The sequence below is a fragment of the Lipotes vexillifer genome, unplaced genomic scaffold, assembly GCF_000442215.2.
Source record: "Lipotes vexillifer unplaced genomic scaffold, Lipotes_vexillifer_v1.1 scaffold19, whole genome shotgun sequence".
NCBI classification, from domain to species: domain Eukaryota; kingdom Metazoa; phylum Chordata; class Mammalia; order Artiodactyla; family Lipotidae; genus Lipotes; species Lipotes vexillifer.
Window position 1 is genome coordinate 382,315 of NW_006793856.1, and position 21,734 is coordinate 404,048.

General features: G+C 36.5%; 1 protein-coding gene across 1 annotated transcript in view; it reads right to left on the minus strand.

Moving 5' to 3' along the window:
- Positions 1-21,734, minus strand: part of MYCBP2 (MYC binding protein 2) — a 280,943-nt gene that overhangs the window by 20,339 nt on the left and 238,870 nt on the right. The window contains exons 59-69 of the mRNA XM_007466789.1: positions 20,855-21,022; positions 18,651-18,808; positions 17,269-17,468; positions 16,265-16,414; positions 14,833-14,993; positions 13,625-13,781; positions 13,230-13,454; positions 11,091-11,156; positions 9,749-9,988; positions 9,334-9,432; positions 1-48 (exon numbers count right to left, since the gene is read on the minus strand). The exon at positions 1-48 is cut by the window's left edge and continues 48 nt beyond it. Of these exons, the coding sequence (XP_007466851.1) occupies positions 1-48; positions 9,334-9,432; positions 9,749-9,988; positions 11,091-11,156; positions 13,230-13,454; positions 13,625-13,781; positions 14,833-14,993; positions 16,265-16,414; positions 17,269-17,468; positions 18,651-18,808; positions 20,855-21,022 (1,672 nt within the window). The remainder of the gene's footprint in view (positions 49-9,333; positions 9,433-9,748; positions 9,989-11,090; positions 11,157-13,229; positions 13,455-13,624; positions 13,782-14,832; positions 14,994-16,264; positions 16,415-17,268; positions 17,469-18,650; positions 18,809-20,854; positions 21,023-21,734) is intronic.

A 21,734-nucleotide genomic window follows, 5' to 3' on the forward strand; every position in this document is an offset into this window, starting at 1 on the left:
GAATATGATTCCAACCATATGTTCTTTCAGGTCAGCATCTGAAGTTGCCTTTATACAGCAAAAAGGAAAAAAAGGAAGCGGGCTCTTTCAATAAAATACGTATATTTGACATTTTGAAGCATCTTGAGAAACAGTTATGCAGGTATTTTTAGAAGGTGAATTTATTTTAAATGGAGATCTGTAATACTAGGACAAAGGATAAAAAGCTTGAAGAAATCACTGTTGGCTAAGGTGGCTATAAAACGGGCAAAATTTCTGAATTTAAGAAATCCACAGAAGCACACTCCATGGATTTCTTTAATCTAGTCAATCTGTGTCAGTTTGATTGAATCTGTTTCTCAATTCTGAACATTATTAGTTCATATCCTACATTCGGTTATTAGAAGAGCAACTCAGGAAAATGACACTTGGTTAAAAGGAAAGTGTCTTAAGAAAACTCTCTGATAACGGTGGCCTTAAATCAAGCTACTCCAACACCAACAGTAAACAAAGAAGCATATCATAAGAAGAAAAATGAAGGTTGAAGTTTTATAGTGCTTAGCATGTGTATGGCACTCTCTCAAGTGGTGGATAAATAGGCAAACACATAAATACACAATCTTACTTAATCCTCAAAAAAACCCCATAAGGTAAGATCTGATGTTTTGCCTGTTTTACAGGTAAGAAAACTGAGGCAAACCACCCTTGTATTAGAATTAAAAATAACTCTTGGTTTCACTTTTCTGAGGATAGAGAAAGCCACAAGAGAATGTCACTCCCACCTTATTAACAATGAGAAAAGCTGATAGTCTACAAAACCGTAACTTTTTGTGTGCCCATCAGAGAGCTGAGATGGGCAACCAGGTAAACTAAAATCTAAAAAGAGAAATCCATATAGTCGGACACTTCAAAATTCTTTCTGTACCTGACAGAACAAGAAAATGAGCAAAGAAACAAAAATCAGCAAGGTTCTTACAGACCTGAACAAAAAACTATCAGCCAACTGAATTAATCAATATTTATAGAACCCTTCACAGAACAGCAGCAGAGTTCATATTCTTTTCCAGTGTACATGGACATTCATACTATGAGTCAGAATTCAGGTCTTAACAGTTTTAAAAGGGATGAAATTATACAAAATTTATATATATATATATATTTACCATGATAGAAATAAACTAGAAATCAATAATACAAAGCTATCAGGAAATCTCCCAAATATTTAGAAATTAATTACCCAGGGGTCAAGGAAGAAATCAAAATAGAAGTAGGAAAATATTTTATATTTAATGAACTGAAAAAAACAATGCACCCAAATGTGTTGACACTAAAGCAGTGCTTAGAAGAAGATTACAGCATTACTTATATGAGAAGAGAAAGGTCTTGAGTCATCATATTAGGACCTTAGGAAACCAGAAAAAGAACGAATCAAATCCAGAGCAAACAGATGGAAAGGTATAGTAAAAGAAGATACATCACTATAGAGTCTAAGGATAATAAGAGTATATTATGAACAACTTATGCCAATAAATTCAGCAACTTAGATGAAACGGGCAAATTACTTGGAAGACACAACTACCAAAGCTCACTCGAAAAGAATGGGTACCAAAAAAAAAAAAAAAATCGGTAACTGCAATATCCCTGTATCTACTAAGGAGAGTAAGTTTGTAGAATAAATTTTTTTTTTTTTTGCTACTTAAAATACTAGTAGATTATACATTAACAAATGAATTCCTTTTAGATAGGATGGCCTTTTAACTTCTTTCATAATTCATTTTGCTTTTCTGACATACCATACTATTCATTCATTTAAAGTGTACAGTTCAATGGTTTATATACTATACATGCACAAATCAGTGCAACCATCACCACAGTCAATTTTAGAGCACTTTCATCATCCCAAAAAGAAACACTGTGCCATTCAGCTATCACGCCTCTAGTTAATCTTCTTTTTTATTAAAGAAAAATAAACTGCATATAAGCAAATACAGCATATCCATTAACATACATAGCAATATATGGATTATTTTACCTAATAAAAGAAAATGAAAAAAGAAAAATACATAAGACATCCATTCTGATAAAAATTCTCAGCAAATCAGAAACAGAAGGAACCTCCTCAAACTGATTAAGAGCAGTTACAAAAAGTCTATGGTGAAAGACTGAATACTTTCTTTTTACAATCTAGAAAAGGAAGACTAATCTCACTACTTTTATTCAAAATGGTACTGAAGGTCTTGGCCAGTGCAGTAACATAAGATTGGAAAGGAAGAAGTAAAACTGACTTTCTTTGAAGACTACATGATTATCTATGAAGAAAATCCCAAAGATACTATAAAAAAGCTTCCAGAACCAATAAGTGAATTTAAGGGGACCAGAGGATATAGGTTTAATACAAAAAGTCAACTGTATCTTTATACACTAGAAATGAATAACTGGAAAGTGAGATTAAAAATATCATTTACAATAGCATCAAAACCATGAAATGTTTAGGGATCAATTTAATAAAATGCGTAAGACAGGTACACAGAACTCAACTACAAAACACTGCTGGCAGAAATTAAAGAAGATCTAAACAAAGGGACAGACCTAAATAAATATCATATTCATGGACAGGAAGACTCAATATTAAGATGTCAATTCTCCCAGACTGACTTAGCACTTTGGTGCAATTCCAATCAATATTCCAGTAGGTTTCTTTCTTTCTTTCTTTCTTTCTTTCTTTCTTTCTTTCTTTGTTGGGGAGGAAAAAAATTGACAATCTGATTTTAAGCTTTCTACGGAAATGGAAAGAACCTGGAATAGCCAAAACAACTTTGAAAAAGACTTGGTTGGAATCTTATCTCATGATTCTCTATAAAGCTACAGTAATCAAGACAACCTGATGCTGGTGTAAGAATATACGTGTAGATTAATGAAACAGAATAGGGTCCAGAAACAGACCTACACATTTACAGTGAACTGATTATTGATAAAGGATAGTCTTTTCATCAAATGGTAGCAGAAGAATTGAACATCTGCGTATGCCAAAACAATGAACCTCAACCGTTAGCTCATACTGTATAGAAAAACTTGAAATGTATATAGTTCTAAATAAAAGAACTAAAGTTCTCAGGTTTCTAGAAGAAACAGGAGAAAATCTTTGTGACCTTAATTAGATAAGACACAAAAACCATGAGTCATTTAAAAAAATAAATTGAACTTTATCAAAATTAAAAACTACCTCAGAACAGAATAAAGAAAAAAAAAATTAAAAGAATTGAGGACAGTCTCAGAGACCTCTGGGACAACATTAAACACACAAACGTTCGAATTATAGGGGTCCCAGAAGAAGACAAAAAGAAAGGGACTGAGAAAATATCTGAAGAGATTATAGTTGAAAACTTCCCTAAAATGGGAAAGGAAATAGTCAATCAAGTCCAGGAAGCGCAGAGAGTCCCACATAGGATAAATCCAAGGAGAAACATGCCAAGACACATATTAATCAAACTATCAAAAAATTAAATACATAGAAAAAATACTGAAAGCAGCAAGGGAAAAGCAACAAATAACATACAAGGGCATCCCCATAAGCTTAACAGCTGATCTTTCAGCAGAAACTCTGCAAGCCAGAAGGGAGTGGCAGGACATATTTAAAGTGATGAAAGGGAAAAACCTACAACCAAGATTACTCTACCCAGCAAGGATCTCATTCAGATTCAATGGAGAAATTAAAACCTTTACAGACAAGCAAAAGCTAAGAGAATTCAGCACCACCAAACCAGCTTTACAACAAATGCTAAAGGAACTTCTTTAGGGAGGAAACACAAGAGAAGGAAAAGACCTACAATAACAAACCCAAAACAATTAAGAAAATGGTAATAGGAACATACATATGGATAATTACCTTAAATGTAAATGGATTAAGTGCTCCAACCAAAACATACAGACTGGCTGAATGGATACAAAAACAAGACCCGTATATATGCTGTCTACGAGAGACCCACTTCAGACCCAGGGACACATAGAGACTGAAAGTGAGGGGATGGAAAAAGATATTCCATGCAAATGGAAATCAAAAGAAAGCTGGAGTAGCAATTCTCATATCAGACAAAATAGACTTTAAAATAAAGACTATTACAAGAGACAAAGAAGGACACTACACAATGATCAAGGGATCAGTGCAAGAAGAAGATATAACAATTGTAAATATTTATGCACCCAACATAGGAGCACCTCAATACATAAGGCAAATGCTAACAGCCATAAAAGGGGAAATCGACAGTAACACAATCATAGCAGGGGACTTTAACACCCCACTTTCACCAACGGACAGATCACCCAAAATGAAAATAAATAAGGAAACACAAGCTTTAAATGATACATTAAACAAGAAGGACTTAATTGATACTTATAGGATATTCCATCCGAAAACAACAGAATACACTTTCTTCTCAAGTGCTCATGGACACTCTCCAGGATAGATCATATCTTGGGCTGCAAATCAAGCCTTGGTAAACTTAAGAAAACTGAAATTGTATCAACTATCTTTTCTGACCACAACACTATGAAACCAGATATCAATTACAGGAAAAAAATCTGTAAAAAATACAAACACATGGAGGGTAAACAACACGCTACTAAATAACCAAAAGATCACTGAAGAAATCAAAGAGGAAATCAAAAAATACCTATAAACAAATGACAATGAAAACATGATGACCCAAAACCTATGGGATGCAGCAAAACCAGTTTAAGAGGGAAGTTTATAGCAATACAGTCCTACCTCAAGAAAGAAGAAACATCTCAAATAAACAACCTAACCTTACACCTAAAGCAATTAGAGAAAGAAGAATTAAAAAAAACCCAAATTAGCAGAAGGATAGAAATCATAAAGATCAGATCAGAAATAAATGAAAAGGAAATGAAGGAAACGATAGCAAAGATCAATAAAACTAAAAGCTGGTTCTTTGAGAAGATAACCGAAACTGATAAACCATTAGCCAGACTCATCAAGAAAAAAAGGGAGAAAACTCAAATCAGTAGAATTAGAAATGAAACAGAAGTTACGACAGACACTGCAGAAATACAAAGGATCATGAGAGATTACTCAAAGCAACTATATGACAATAAAATGGACAACTTGGAAGAAATGGGCACATTCTTAGAAAAGTACAACAAGACTGAACCAGGAAGAAATAGAAAATATAAACAGACCAATCACAAGTACTGAAATTGAAACTGTGATTAAAAATTTTCCAACAAACAAAAGCCCAGGACCAGATGGCTTCACAGGCGAATTCTATCAAACCTTTAGAGAAGAGCTAACACCTGTCCTTCTCAAACTCTTCCAAACTATAGCAGAGGGAGGAACACTCCCAAACTCATTCTACACGGCCACCATCACCCTGATACCAAAACCAGACAAGGATGTCACGAAAAAAGAAAACTACAGGCCAATATCACTGATGAACATAGATGCAAAAATCCTCAACAAAATACTAGCAAACAGAATCCAACAGCACATTAAAAGGATCATACACCATGATCATGTGGGGTTTATCCCAGGAATGCAAGGATTCTTCAGTATTTGCAAATCAATCAATGTGATACACCATATTAACAAATTGAAGGATAAAAACCATATGATGACCTCAATAGATGCAGAGAAAGCTTTTGACAAAATTCAACACCCATTTATGATAAAAACTCTCCAGAAAGTAGGCATAGAGGGAACTTACCTCAACATAATAAAGGCCATATATGACAAACCCACAGCCAACATTGTTCTCAATGGTGAAAAACTAAAACCATTTCCACTAAGATCAGGAACAAGACAAGGTGGCCCACTCTCACCACTATTATTCAACAGAGTTTTGGAAGTTTTAGCTACAGCAATCAGAGACAAAAAAGAACTAAAAGGAATCGAAATCGGAAAAGAAGTAAAGCCGTCACTATTTGCAGATGACATGATACTATACATAGAGAATCCTAAAGATGCTACCAGAAAACTACTAGAGCTAATCAATGAATTTGGTAAAGTAACAGGATACAAAATTAATGCACAGAATTCTCTTGCATTCCTGTACACTAACGATGAAAAATCTGAAAGAGAAATTAAGGAAATGCTCCCATTTACCACTGCAACAAAAAGAATGAAAATACCTAGGAATAAACCTATCTAAGGAGACAAAAGACTTGTATGCAGAAAACTGTAAGACACTGATGAAAGAAATTAAAGAGGACACCAACAGTTGGAGAGATATACCATGTTCTTGGACTGGAAGAATCAACATTGTGAAAATGAGTATACTACCCAAAGCAATCCACAGATTCAATGCAATCCCTATCAAACTACCAATGGAATTTTTCACAGAACTAGAACAAAAAATTTCACAATTTGTATGCAAACACAGAAGACCCCGAATAGCCAAAGCAATCTTGAGAAAGAAAAACGGAGCAGGACATCAGGCTCCTGGACTTCAGACTATACTCCAAAGCTACTACAGTAATCAAGACAGTATGGTACTGGCACAAAAACAGAAATACAGATCAATGGAAGAGGACAGAAAGCCCAGAGGTAAACTCACGCACATATGGTCACCTTATCTTTGATAAAGGAGGCAAGAATATAAAATGGAGAAAAGACAGCCGCTTCAATAAGCGGTGCTGGGAAAACTGGACAGCTACAGATAAAAGAATGAAATTAGAACACTCCCTAACACCATACACGAAAATACACTCAAAATGGATTAAAGACATAAATGTAAGGCCAGACACTATAAAACTCTTTGAGGAAAACATAGGCAGAACAGTCTTAGGACATAAATGATAGCAAGATCCTTGTTGACCCACCTCCTAGAGAAATGGAAATAGAAACAAAAATAAACAAATGGGACCTAATGAAACTTAAAAGCTTTTGCATAGCAAAGGAAACCATAAACAAGATGAAAAGATGGCCCTCAGAATGGGAGAAAATATTTGCAAACGAAGCAACTGACAAAGGATTAATCTCCAAAATTTAATAGCAGCTCATGCAGGTCAATATAAAAAAAAAAAAAAACACCAAACATCCCAGTCCAAAAATGGGCAGAAGACCTAAATAAACATTTCTCCAAAGAAGATATAGATTGCCAACAAACACATGAAATTGAGTTATTTGTAGTGAGGTGGATGGACCCAGAGACTGTCATACAGAGGGAAGTCAGTCATAAAGAGAAAAACAAATACTGTACGCTTACACATATATATGGAATCTAAAAAAAAAAAAAAAAAAAAAATGGTTCTGAAGAACCTAGCGGCAGGACAGGAATAAAGACACAGACGTAGAGAATGGACTTGAGGACACGGGGAGGGGGAAGGCTAAGCTGTGACAAAGTGAGAGAGTGGCATGGATATAGATACACTACCGAATGTAAAACAGATAGCTAGTGGGAAGCAGCTGCATAGCACAGAGAGATCAGCTCGGTGCTTTGTGACCACCTAGAGCGGTGGGATAGGGAGGGTGGGAGGGAGATGCAAGAGGGAGGAGATATGGGGATATATGTGTACGTATAGCTGATTCACTTTGTTATAAAGCAGAAACTAACACACCATTGTAAAGCAATTATACTCCAATAAAGATGTTTAAAAAAAAGACCATATTAAAAAAAATAATAAAAAGGCTACTTTCTACAGGGTTCCATTAAATAACACCTGGGAAAAGGCAACATTATAGGGGCAGAAAATATCTCAGTGGTTGCCAGGGGCTAGGAACTAGATAAGGGGATTGAATGCAAAGGAACAATGGGGAAATTCTGGGAGAGCTGTGTTTTAAAACTTGCTTGTAATGATTTCACCACTGTATACACTGGTCAAAATTTGAAACGATGCAGTTTAAAAAGATGAAATTTTTGTATGTAAATTTTACTTCAAAAACCTGACTTATAAAATGATTCCCTTAAAAGTTATGTTATCTCACCACCATCGAACCACTAGCATAACCCTTCCTATTCGATCTTAATGCCTCAGCATACACTCTCCTAGAGTTAGGCCAGCCTCTTCAAGGTGCCCTTGCTCCCATCCTATTAATCTGACTTTCATCCATTCTCTTTCAGGTCTAACTCAAAGTCTAGTATCCCCCAAGAAGTCTTCTCTGACCACTCCAGGCCACAAACAATAACCTCAATGTACTCTGAAATCCTGATATGCAACTGACGTGCAATTTTTCACGCATTTAATAAGTCGATTATATACTGTAGAGTATTCCTGTTGATCTGTTTTTGGGAGGGAGGGGATGGACTGTTCACATCTAAGAACAGAAGGTAAGCTTTCTGAGGGCTTGTTACCAGCTCGTAAGGTTATTTAGCCAAAAACTGACATTTGTTAAAATTCAGCTGATTTAATGAGTAGTTACTCAGTCGTGCAAATATCTCCTAAAGATGCTGAAAAAAATCACCAGAGTTTATGAAATCCCATTTTTTTTTTTTTAAACAGAACCCAAACAGAAAAATGTGGATGATTTAGATGCTACTGTATCAGAAGGCACAGGGTTAGCCTAGATAAGTCCTTGAAATTGTCTTTCAAAGGGCTGTCAAGTTGATTATTTACAGCATCTAAAGACACAAGAATATGAAGACTAGTCAGGGTTGACCTCTCTTTTTGAAAATGGATGAGGTTCTCCTCTTAGATATAGTGCTTTAGTTTAGACCAAATAAGTTAGGCAAATGCATTTTAGAAGAAATTTCAAGAACAGTATAAAGAACAGGTTATTCCAATAAAAATTTACCGAACGCATGTGTGTTTATCCCATGGTGGATACAAAGACAAATCAGACACGTACTTGGTCTTTAAGAAGGTATAATTAAGTAGAAGATATAAAACATGGATACAAATAAACCTAACAAGAGAGAAACCAAGAAGAGACACAGAAATTACTATGAAGCTTAGCAGAGGACATACTACTTTGTGTCTTCTCTGTGACCTTCTTTATGATTTCCCCTGAACAATCATAAAGGAGGCTCATGGAGGAGACAGTATTTTTGAGCTGAACCGTGAAGGACAGAGAAGATGGTGGAAGGCGCACAGCACAGTCAATGACGGAGCTGATTTTACAAGTGCCAACGTTGAAACACAACAGCGCAAGGTTTAGATCAAATTTTGTCGTTACTTAAAATACAAGCTAGATCATACATGAACAAAAAGTGAATATCTTCTGGTAGTTCCTTCATCTTCTTTCTAATTAAAGTAAAAACTATTAACTTTAGTTTTAGTTAAAGATACAGAAACTAGTATCCCATATACTTTAAAATACACAGCAGTACATGGATTATTTCAGTGAACAAAAGTAACAAAGTGAAAAAGGGAAATAAATATTTTTAGAATATAAATAAATACATTGTATACTTTTTCTTCTCCTTCAGGTGATGACAATAGTGCTTTTTCCTCTTGTTCTGGTGTGGGTTCAGCATCTCCAGAGATGAGCTTTCCAAATACCTGGTGGAGAAGAGAAGGAGGTGAGAACAACTCAATGGCAGAACCTCCTCTGAGGAGGCTAGAGGAGTCAGTAGCTGGCTCTGTGGGCTTTATGCTACTAGGCTATTCCTACTGCACACCTCTACTCTTCAGGAGGTGAATGCAAAGTGAAATACAAGAATTCAGGGCTATGAGAAGAAAAAAACGGGCCACGTTTGTAGCCAGCAATCTCTAACAAGCTTTCCAAAATATTTTGTTAACCTCTTGATACTACTGTTGAAGTCGTATATTATTTCAATTTATCCTGTGCTAGAAAACGTGTAGTAAGGACACTCACTTGTGATGTAATAAGTCTGAACACTCGTAGAGTCTCAGCTTCACAGTTCCTTTGCTGGGCCACACTGGCTGAAATCTGGCCAGCAATTTTTGTGCTTTCGCCATCCTTCCAGCCCAGAACCTTAACTTGTCGAACTCTCAGTGTATTTTCTGGGCCCTTTAATTCAATTTTGATGATGTGATTATCCCCTCCTGGAAGTTCACTTGTTACCCAACCAATGTGCCTGGAATCCAGATCAACCTAGCAGAGCAGAAAAGGGATAGAAACCTGATACAGGTGTACTACTATTTTATCACTGTCCTAGACTTTGCATTAACAACAGCAAGCTCAAATAACAAATAATTGTAGCCACAGAAAAGCTTATTAGATTATTTCACACTGATTATCTTATTTAAACCTTGTGAGGACAATACAATACTATAGTAGCTACAGATGAAGAAAGTGAGGTTAATTAACACAGATGGCAGACGTCTAGTAAGTGATGGAGTTGAGAATTAAAATGCAGGTCTGCTAACTATATGGCTTCTGAGCACAAGTTACGTTAAGTGAAACCACTGCAAACAATTTACATGACTGCACCTACACTGACTGTAAGTAGAAATACTCACATGATCAGCAATGAAGTCCTGTTTTGTGCATCTTCACATGAAAGCACATTTAAAGCAAGGATTTTTGCTGTGCAGTTACTTAATATATTTTACTTTTGAAGAAAAATTATATAATATGTAAATTCACATTGGTCATTACTTATTTCAGTATATTTCATTGAGAGTACAACTTTTTTTCAAGGATTAAACTTCAGTGTACTGTAAAATGGTTTCTGACACTATTCACTCACAAGTAAGTGAGTTTATACAGAATCTCGGTCACATGCCCAAATAGAACTTAACTTGTTTCTAGAGCTGGTTTGTAAATTGACTTTCAACCTGGATATAGTCACAGTGTTGCAACTGAAAGATTTTCAAGCTACAGGACAACAACCTACATTTCAACCTGAAGTGTGGGTGAATCAAGGTGACAGTTGTGAAGCGGATCTATGATGAATTTTAAGGCACCCTGAGTCTCCGCAGGGGAGCAGGAGTCAGGGTGGAGGGCTATAGCACAGTGTACCTGCTCATCACTAGAGAGATTTAGGGAAATAACAGGTAAGATGTTTAGAACAGAGATGGTTGTAACTATTCCTATGCATGGACCATTTGCCAATTGAGTGTTTTGTAAATAGACGACTTCCTATAATACTTGTACTTGGGTGGCATGCCAAAATTAGAACTCAACAGTGGAGACTGAGAAGAAGAAATTTCTCCCTGGGCAGTAAAACATTTAATGACAAAGTTTTAATTACCTGCTTTATTCTGCACAAATCTTCTACTGCTTTGCCAGTTAAGAAGGTCATCGAGGTAACTTTATTCTAAAGTAAACAGTTCAAAATAGTTACTATGCCATGTTCCTGGCTCCAGAACTGACAGTGATTTCTTACAGCCTATCAATATAACATCAGCTCTTCTGCCTGTCTTTTACGGTCCTTCCGAACTGACTTCATTCCATCTGTCCAACCAACGACAGTTCCTACACCTCCACTCTTTTCTTATTCTCACAAACTCCATCTTGAATCTCACATTTCAGCCCTTCTCTATGGGCTCTGAGAGAGGAGGTTGGCATTCCCTCTTTTCATCCAAAGTCTAATCATTTAAATTCTATCTTTATCATGAAGCCTTTCAGCAACTTGCCTTGCTACTCAGGTGCCATTTTATCACATTATTCTCATTGTTTCCAGCTGTAAAAAGGAGGAAGACAGGTAGCTTAGGCAACAAACACTTGTGGATATCACGATGGACCCAGACGGCCTTAGTGACTTGGAGAAGGATATATGAGAGGGATGGGCTCTATCCCCTCGAGATCCTTGTCAAACTAGGGGAGGAACATTAACACACAAAGTAAAATATCAAAAGGAATTCGATACCTTTAAGTACTGAAAAGAGTCACACTGGTACTAGAGCCAGAGACCTTAAGTTTGAGTAAGTTTTATGCCAAGCACATCAAGAAAGAGACTGACATACTAATTCCTTGGAGAGCTGCATACTTTAAGTGCTATAGGCTGATGCAATTCATATCAACAAGTGCTGTGTTTAAGGCAGTGTGGTGGGCAGGCTGCGGGGACACAGAGGTATGTAAGTCTTAATGATGCACATAAATTAGAGGAGGTTTCCTAAAAGAAAAGCTGATGTCAGCATACATACTGGGGCTTTTAAAAATGAATATTATCATGATTATCTCTCATAAAAGACAAAAATGTCAAATTGAGTGCAACCATTGTTTTGAGGGAAAGTGTGTCCTAGCTTACAACATGCATCAGAGATAACACTGCACTGAGCAGTGAGTTCCTGACAGAAAGATGTTTTGATTTGTTATACTTGACTTTCAAGTAAGATAAAGTAGTTGTACCAACTGGACTGTTGGGTCTCAAGAGGAGGTAAGCTAGTGATATATTAGCTAAGCCTTTATTCCTTATTCAATCTGAGCTGATGGACAGAAGTTGGGGTGACCGTGGATGGCAAGGAGTGCTCTGACTGCACACTGAACTTCTGTGGTTGGCGTTCTCCATACAGGAGACCCAAACCCATCACTTTGGCTGTCCCTGGGAAAGGAGATAAACAAATGGGATCAGAGCAGCTTGGCAATGGCCCAAGGGGACTTATTAATACTATATCTGTTAGCAAGCCACTTCCATTCAGAGGGAAAAAAAAATCCCAAGAAGTATTCTTCCCCAGGAATGGGGTAAAAGCATGGGAGTTTGGTAGTTGGTGCTACTTTTTTCTTGGCTCTGAACACTCAAGTAAATAGGATGCTTTTTCCTCTTCAGTGCTTTTTGTAGAAGAGTGCTCAATGCAGTGGAAACATGTAGACAGGCTAGAGCTAGGGAGAACATAAAGTATGATTACTTAGGTTAGTCCAGGAACCTCCCCCAATTCCCTCATGATGGCCGGGGGTGAGGATTAAAAACTGAAAGCTAATTACACTATCGGTCAAAGTGTATTAAGTGCCATCAGAGTAATATAAAAAAGAACCCAGAGGAGAGAAAGAGTAATTCTTATAGATGAGGTACTGGGAGAGGATTTGTCTATCGGGTCTCAGATTTGGGAAGGATTATGAAAAGCAGAGTTTAAGGAGAGGACTTCCAGGCCAAGGAAGTAGCCTGAACAGGGGGCATGGAGGTAAAAAATCATGGAATGGATATTTATATTGCTTAGCTATAGCCATGGTATATTTGTAATCAGACCTTTTCTTAGAATTGGTATTCCACAGTGCTCCCAGTCATATTCCTCTGCTTTTAGACTTAAGATTTATTTTAGAACTATAAAAATATAGTTTGGTTGGTGAATTCCAGATGAAAATCTCTTTGCTAAAACTCAGAAATGAGACTGCATGATAAATAAAGGTCTGAAAAGAACTAACGAACCACAAATTAAGTTTCCTTTCTTACCCCAAGATCTCGGGAATTGTCCACATGAACAGATACATAGCGGGCATTGATTCCTTTCACACAGTTGATGGTGATGTTCTTGGTTTTGTTTTTATCCTCATCTCCTGATTCCCAGAAGGTTTCTGTGGAACCATCTGTCAAACTGCCAATCATGGCAGGTCGGCTAGAAGTTTTTATGTCAACAATGCTGGTTAAGTCCTTTAAGCACATTACAATGCATAATTCCTACCAGAAACAAATATACATAATTATAACACTCAAATGGACATCTCCCATGATAATAAAACAAACAGACATGAGATAAGAAATAGCAGGAAGAATCAAATTATTTAGAAGTAATTTTCAGTTTCTCCTTCAATACATCGTTGAGTATTAACAATGCTAAAATGACTGACCTGACTCATAGCCTCAAAGCCAGACTGTATGCTGATGCTGAAACTCTCTTCACTGTCTCCATCATCTGATTTTGACAAAATATTGTTAATGTGATGAAAGACGTTGCTCTGATGGAGGAACTGGTGATCAGATTGCTTGAATTTCAGACTCCAGCATCTAAAAAGGCATAAGTAATACATTAAAAAATTCTTTTTCGGGAACCTCTAAGGGATTCCTGGAAAAAAGCATTCTGTAGCTAATATTTCAAGAAATCTTAATGCTCTAGGTACAAAAAATACAAATTTAAAAAAATTCAAGAAACAAAATTATTTCTACTGGCTTTTATTAATTAATTTTTTTTTTTTTTTTGAGAAATAAAGGTCATTTCTTTCGAACAATATAAATTCGAAGGAAAGTTCACCCGTTTTCAAACTGGATACATGAAGGTCAAGGCTACAGAAGCAAAAAGGGTAATAAATCAGTTTTGTAGACAAGTGTTACCCCAACTATAAGAGCCTCTTAAATGTATTAGTCTTACAATTCCGTACTAATCCATCATAGTATAACACACTTTGTACTTCAAAAATCTTGTGAGGAGGAAACAAAATCTCCTCTCTGCTGGTCTTATCGTTAGGGATGTGCGTAGCCAAAATCACTCCTTCAACCTATTTCTTATAAAAATCAGTGGAGGATTTATTTATATGTGTAGTCTAGTGCGTGGCTCTAATGACAAGGTCCACAATGTAAAAGTAATGTTGAATCTCAGCAGGTCTGGACTTAAAAGGAGGCGATGCTCTTCAATGTAGTTTTAGGATTGGCTGCATATGACTAGGCTCTATTTCTCTTGATATTCTTTTCAATTCAAAATCCTATTTTGATTTCTGTTTTTGAGATTTCATTCCCTCTCTCTTTTTGTGACATTTAAGACTGTACTGTTGAGTAGCACTAAGACACGTGATTTCGGGTAGAAGAGAGGGGAAAGTGAGGAAGACTGTTACAGACTGTGATAATTTAGAGGACTAAGTAGTATATTATCCACAAGGGGCCAACAGGCACGAACTAAGAAGGACAATTCTAAATTATGACAGTCATGAGGGAGGCACCATTCACATAATGCAGGTATTCTTTCTATCTTACTATTTAAAGAGGTCTTTCAAGCATTTTGTGCTTTGACTACTCCACAAAATCCCTTTTCCAGGGTACCTACAATGCTTAGATATAAGATTACCTCAGGGCCATTTGCTGTAACGAACTGCCGCTGGGGAGAGACATCATAAGATCAGAGATCGTTTGAAGTAAGCGGTGAAATGTATGTGGTAAAGGATGAGCAGCTTCCCCTGCAATCACTATATCTGAGAGTGGATGTTCACATACTCTTGTATCTTTCTCCTAAGACAGAAATTGAAAGCAAGTTGATCCATTTGTCTGCTGAAAGGAATTTTTCCCACACACACAAAAATGTATACTTTAAGGATATTCATGTAACAGAAATGTAAATACAATCAAACCATACCCAAGGCATCCGTTAAGATTAACTAAATATGTATTATTTTAAAGGAAAAAATGATAGGGTCACCTATCAATAAAATCACCAAACAAATAAATGCCACATATGAGTATCAATTCCAGTGTACTCACTAGTCTACTAGCAGAAATGAGCCCTTCCCTTCAGTTGAGCCTCACCCAAATTGCTGACCCACAGAGCTGTAAGCCAATAAGCAAGTGTTTTCATCCACTGGGTTTTGGGGCGGTTTGTTACCCAGGAATAGACAGCTCTCGTGAATGCGTGATAATCTCACATTGTAATTGTGGATTTTTTTTCTGTTTTTACTTGCAGCTCTGTTGATTTTTACTTCTTTAAAGGCTATACTATTAACTACAAACCTACATTAACTACACAGAGCTACTCTTATCATTTTGTAGAAAGCCTCTTTATCCCTACTGATAATTATGTCTTGAAGTCTGTTTTTTTCTGATGTTCAACTAGCTAATTTTGGTTGGTATTGACCCAGTGTATCTTTTTCTACTTTTAATCTTCCTCTATCCTTATGTTTTAGATGTGATGCTTATACACAGTATCTAGCTTTTGTTTTTTTCTGCCTATTCTGACAGTCTTTTAAATGGAGGATTTAGTCCTCTACTTTTTTATTCTAGAAATAGAAATGAGGCCCACAAGTCACAGCTACAGAGGTGGAAATGGGGCTGGAATCCAGGCTTCCAGGGTCCAAGTTCAATGCTTTTCCAGGATACAGCCTGCCTCCTATAAAATACAAGTCCCTTCTAGCCAAAGCTTTTTGAATTTCATGTCCCTACACAGTATCATTTTCACTCTCTGTACCGTACAGTAATGTTGTAAAGTAGACTGATCTTCTCTGTAATAATGTTGCCCTGTTTATCTGTCTTATACTGCACCGTGACAGTGTTTATCTTGCAGTTGATTGCTTCGAGACAGTGATGGCTAGTGAGAAATCAGAATTGACTGACAGCGTTTTTGGAGGCAGAAGACTTCCACTCAGCATAGTTAATAGCACTGAAATTTTATTCCTGCCTTTAGGTTATATAATCTGTGAATGACCTCATGAAAATTACTGCACTATCTGAAAGTAGTTCTACTCTTCTATAAAAATATGGACAATTAAAAAACCAAGAACCTCACTTACTTGTTCTGCATTTTCTTTGTTTGTTTTATTTTCCTCATCCTCTTCTTCTTCTGGTTCCACTGGAGCAGGAGTCAGTGATGCCACAAAATGCCACAGAATATCATGGAGAGAAGTTGTTTGGATGACATTACACAGAAGCCAGTTGAAAGCCTGAATAAATGATGGTTAAATAAGTCCAAGATAAAAAGAAAATATACGAGTGAACATAGCAGGACTTTTCTTATTCGGAAACAAAGAACCTTCCTGGACTAAGTCTTTTAAGGAAAGATACTAGGAAGTCTGATCTTCATTTCACTGAAAGTACACTGAACTTACACAGTCAATAATTTTGGGCCTAATTAAAAAATTAATAATAATAGGGAAAATAATACCTACGAAATGCAATACCAAAATACTTTCCCCAAATACTTTTTATTTCAAAAATCTGTCTTCATATTAATTTACCCATGCACATTTTTTTCCCCCACTTGCATTCAGGATCAACACAGAATGTTTCTTAAGTTCTATACAAGCTACCATTTACTTAAATAATACACTCATATTGCTCCCACTGATGAAGTGGCAGGTTACCTCCTACCCATGATAAAGAAAAAAAATTTATTATATAAAAGTCTATGATATATAGCAATCCATTTCCAGAGACTCAGATAAGTTATTACTGTTAAATTTACAACTCAAAAGCCCACTTTTCATCCCCTTTGCAGGATTATTCTAACTGAAAAGACTCTGTGATTTCAAAAAGCTTTTTTAAAAAGATATTATCACGATTCAAATAATGAAGCAACGCAGAAATAACGTTTTTTAGAGCGCTTAACTATGAAACTCTAAATTCATTTATATTCATAAACTTGAGTTTAATTTTGTTGCGAACACGATATTTTCTATTCACTGAAGTCTCTTAATCTGTCACAATTTCTGTTTGGTAGAAAAGTGACATCATTAAATAGAATCATCACATGAACTGTATGATGAATGAATCAATAATCCTATTAATGTATTCTTACCTCCATAGCAAAAACTCGACAAGCAGATTTCCTTAAGGCCTGTTTCATTGCTATTTCAAGACCTTCCAGATCATGATGCTGTATAACAAAGGCTAAAACTGGCCACTGGAAATTTCGTTCTCCTTTGGAAAGAGAGCTGTGGGCTGAGATTAGCCGGGAAAGCTCAGGAGATGGATGTCTCAAGAGGGAAGAACCAACTTCTATTTAAAGGAAAAAAAAAAAAAAGAAAAAAAAAGAAAATTATTAACTTTTATAGGTAATACATATGATTAATGTATTCAAGATGATATTAATGAATAGTATCTAGCTTATTCACTTTAGAGTCTTTGCAGTTTTTTTGTTTTTATTTTTGCAGGTCTGAATCTAAAGTCCATGCTTTCTAAAACACTAAACACGAAGTGATTTATTTTCTCCCTAAATGGAATCTACATCTTATCCCCATCATTTTCTACAGGACTGCTTTATAACAAATGGTACCTCAATAAGAGCTCAAAAATACTTGTTGAATGAACCTATAAATCATTAATATTTGATTTATCCTCAATAATATTTTCCTTGAAGATCTTCAATAAGATACATAATTATTTACCTATAAATATTAGGTCAGATCTTCATTTAGTAAGTGGTTGGCCTGATAAATCATTAACACATTATCCTTTTTATCCTCTTTATTCTTGAGACAGAATCAATCAGCCCCAGTTTGAGGCTGTTGATACCAATTGGTCCAGATTATACAACATTTTTACTGATTAAGAGCTAGCCATATCCCCAGTTTTTTATTTTCTATTTGAGTGGTAGTAGCTACAGGAGTTATAAGCTTCTATTGCGAGTGGGAAGATCACTGTGAAAGTGTTAAGTCATTGGAACTGCTGGTTCACTGAAGCTTAGTGGAAGGGAGAATGGTAGCAATATTTGGCTTAGATATCTAACAAGTAATGTACTTTAAAGGTCAATTTATTCTTAAAAAACACTGGATGATCTCTGGGTGTCTCTTCCAACTGAGATGTGAAATTTAGAGAGGCACATTTATGGCTAAGTCACATAAAAGGAATGTCTACCACAATTTAAAATTAATCCATTCCTCTGCCTTCAAAATTTAGATTTTAGGGCTTCCCTGGTGACGCAGTGGTTGAGAGTCCGCCTGCTGATGCAGGGAACACGGGTTCACGCCCCGGTCCGGGAAGATCCGCGGAGCGGCTAGGCCCGTGAGCCATGGCCGCTGAGCCTGCGCGTCCGGAGCCTGTGCTCCGCAACGGGAGAGGCCACAACAGTGAGAGGCCCACGTACCGCAAAAAAAAAAAAAAAAAAAAATTAGATTTTAAAAAATATCTACAAATAAAACCATTTGGATCACTCAATCTTCTTTTTTATTTTATACTTACCAGTGTCTCCACTGTTAACTCTTCTTCTAGGAATGGCTTTAACTCGTGCAGGTAAAATGGAGTGTTGTTTATCATATTCAGAAGCAACAACTGAGTAAGATCTTTGGAAGACAGTTCTCTTGGCAAGATCAGTATCAGTTATGGGACTGGTTTCCAAACTGCAGATAGAACAAGATGACAGGTAAAAACTCAAGAGAAAAAGTGAATGACGTGACAACTATATTTATTTAGTTTTTAATAGTGTAGTCAAACCCGTACGAACCCGTATTTCATGTGGAAGAATACAAATTCAAAGCCAACTTGACAATCTCTCTTTAAATCATAATTTGATCTTTCCAAATGTGGCCACATTTTGACTGATTTCAGAACTGCATCTTAAAACTTTTAGTTTTCTTAAATCTACTTTGCATTTGAAATGAAGAAGAAGAAAAGGCTTCAGATGTTCTAAGCTCCTTTCAGAATCAAAAGCACCGTGGTGGAAGACGTGTGTCATTATATTCAGGAAAGACAGGCAGATGTATTCATAACAGCACTGAACAGAAGGAAAATGGGTATGTACCTACAGATACCTAATAAAATGGAAAGTGAAAGGACGCAATTTTCCTTTGGTGCTGAATGTTCTGTGAGGTTTCTCATTCTTTGGGGGTGCTGCCCAAAGCCCTATCCAGAGCATGGCTGCACCGAAGTGTACTGAGAGGTGACAAACTGAATTCCAGTGTCAGTTATATTATACTTACATCCATATGAGAACTCAGTGGTTTTCATGCGGGCTTTAGGAAACCAACAATTTTCTATTTACTATAGCAGCATTAAAAAACACTTGAAAAAGTATTAAGATGGTTATATAATTTCCTCTATTGAGACATTTTATAAAAAAAGAGAAATACCTTTCTTTACTTTCTAAGGCAAATTTATAAACTATTCTTTTCTCAGTCACCTCATTCCATATTGGGCTATTTTCGCTCTCACCCTGAGTTCTAGAGTTGTTTCTTTTCCATCGTTCAAGCCAGGTTTAAAATCCTATGTCCCTCAGTAAAGCTTATATACTTTCTAGTAAGTGGCTAACGCCCTGGCCATTTTCTTTCCTCACTGCTGAAGTGTGTGCACATTCTTGTTTGAAGAGATGATAAATGTTGTACATAACTAACTGGGGTAAAGGTGCCTGGATGTCAGTTTCCACTGTTTGGCTCCAGAATGACCAGAATATAGGGATATGTTAATTTAATTCACTTTATATATGGTGTTACTATAAAGCACAAGACATCTTTTCTGCTTTTAGAGGAAGTTTTATCTATCAACGTAAAAAAATTTTGTACAGCCTAAAAATTAATGACTTGTTCTTATAAAATTGATCAAGCTTGTGAAGAAACTGGAGCAACACAAGAAAACCCAAAGGTTTCCTTTCTACTGACATCATGTTCACAGTTACTCATGCCTGAACTCTTGATGCTATCCTAAACTGATCCCCCCTTTCATTATCCAGTCACTCAACAAGTCACACTGATTTTTCCTCCAAAATATTTCCTTTACCCATCTGTCTTTAACAACCATTGCCAACACAATCCGGTTCCACACACACAGCTGAAATCTTTGATTGAAATGTTCAGCTTCTCAGTTGACACTGTGAGACTATGTCTGCATTTGTACCATGTCATTCCTCCTCTAAAAACTCTCAGTGGTACCCTGCTTCCTTCTGCATCTTATATATATATATATATATATATATATATATATATATATATATATGCTGCTCTTCAGTTTTCAAGAAGCCCCTTTACTCTGATACTATAAAGGGGTAGGGTGGGGCCGGGGGGGAGCAGTGCAAGTAATAATCCAAGAAGCTCAAGATCTACTTTCAGTGCTACCTCTCCCATGAAACCTTCTCTAAGTGCTGCCTCAAAGTGACCTTTCTCTAGTCTGATTTACTACAGCATTAAATGATATAATACACAATGGAAATGGAACCCTTTATTACTTCACTAGTTGATCTTTTCTCTCCAACTGGATTTGCCTCTGCTGTCAAGGACCTTACCTGATTCATGAATGCATGCTTTTTCTTACTGCTCTAACAGTTAGCAGAGTTGACACAACTTCCTTCCCGAGATGGAGGTATGTATGAAAGAACTTCTAGAGCATTCTCTTCTAGCTTGCAGTCTTTCTTCCACCAAACACTGGACTCAACAGAAAGACAATAACTCAAATACCTGGGTGGCATGGACTTCATGTTGCTCTCTGGCTCTTCAAATACATTAGGACTCGCATCAGGAGTTACTGATATGTACGGGGCAGGTACAGATGTTGAACGCAGGTATCTCATCTCATCCTGGAATAGGTTGTCATCTTGATAACCCACAAAATTTTCATGATGATGCCTGCATTAAATCAAACCCAACAACTTAAAAAGTATGACGGCAATACAGATAACTTTCTATTTTTAATCTCCTTCGTAAAAGTAAAAGCAACTCATTAAGTCTGTAACTGAGGATTAAAGTATTAAAAGAGTTGTAGATGTAAGCGAAAGGAGATAAAAGTCTGAAAATTTTACACATAGATATTCCTGGTACCATAAACATTTCAAATCCAAAATTGAATTTATTTTCTTTCCTTTTTAGAACTTTTCCATCTTCTAGCTTTAGTGAGTGATCCCACCAGCTATCCAGGTGCCTTACACTGAAGGATCTCGGTGTCACAGCAGGCTCAGCCCTCGACTACGACCAGTCACTTAGGCCTGTGGGTACCAGGTTCCCTCTCACTATTCCCCTTCTTGTTCCCCATCATCACTGCCTTGCTTCAGACTCATGACATTTCTTGCATGGACCACTAAAGCACAGGCGGTGGCCGTTTTTTTTTTTTTAAGAGTGAAATTTGAAAAAGATTAGATATATGAAATGTTCCATGGGTTAGAGGGATATCTATTCCCCACAGGGCTAAAAGTATAAAATCCATAATTAGAGTATGCCAGCATTTTTTACATGTTTTACCATTTGATTCTATCCTTTTCAAACTGGAACAGAGAGGTACTAGCCTAAGTACAGTAAACAGGTGACAGAAGCTGAGGCTTGCTGTACTTGGCATTCCCGGAGG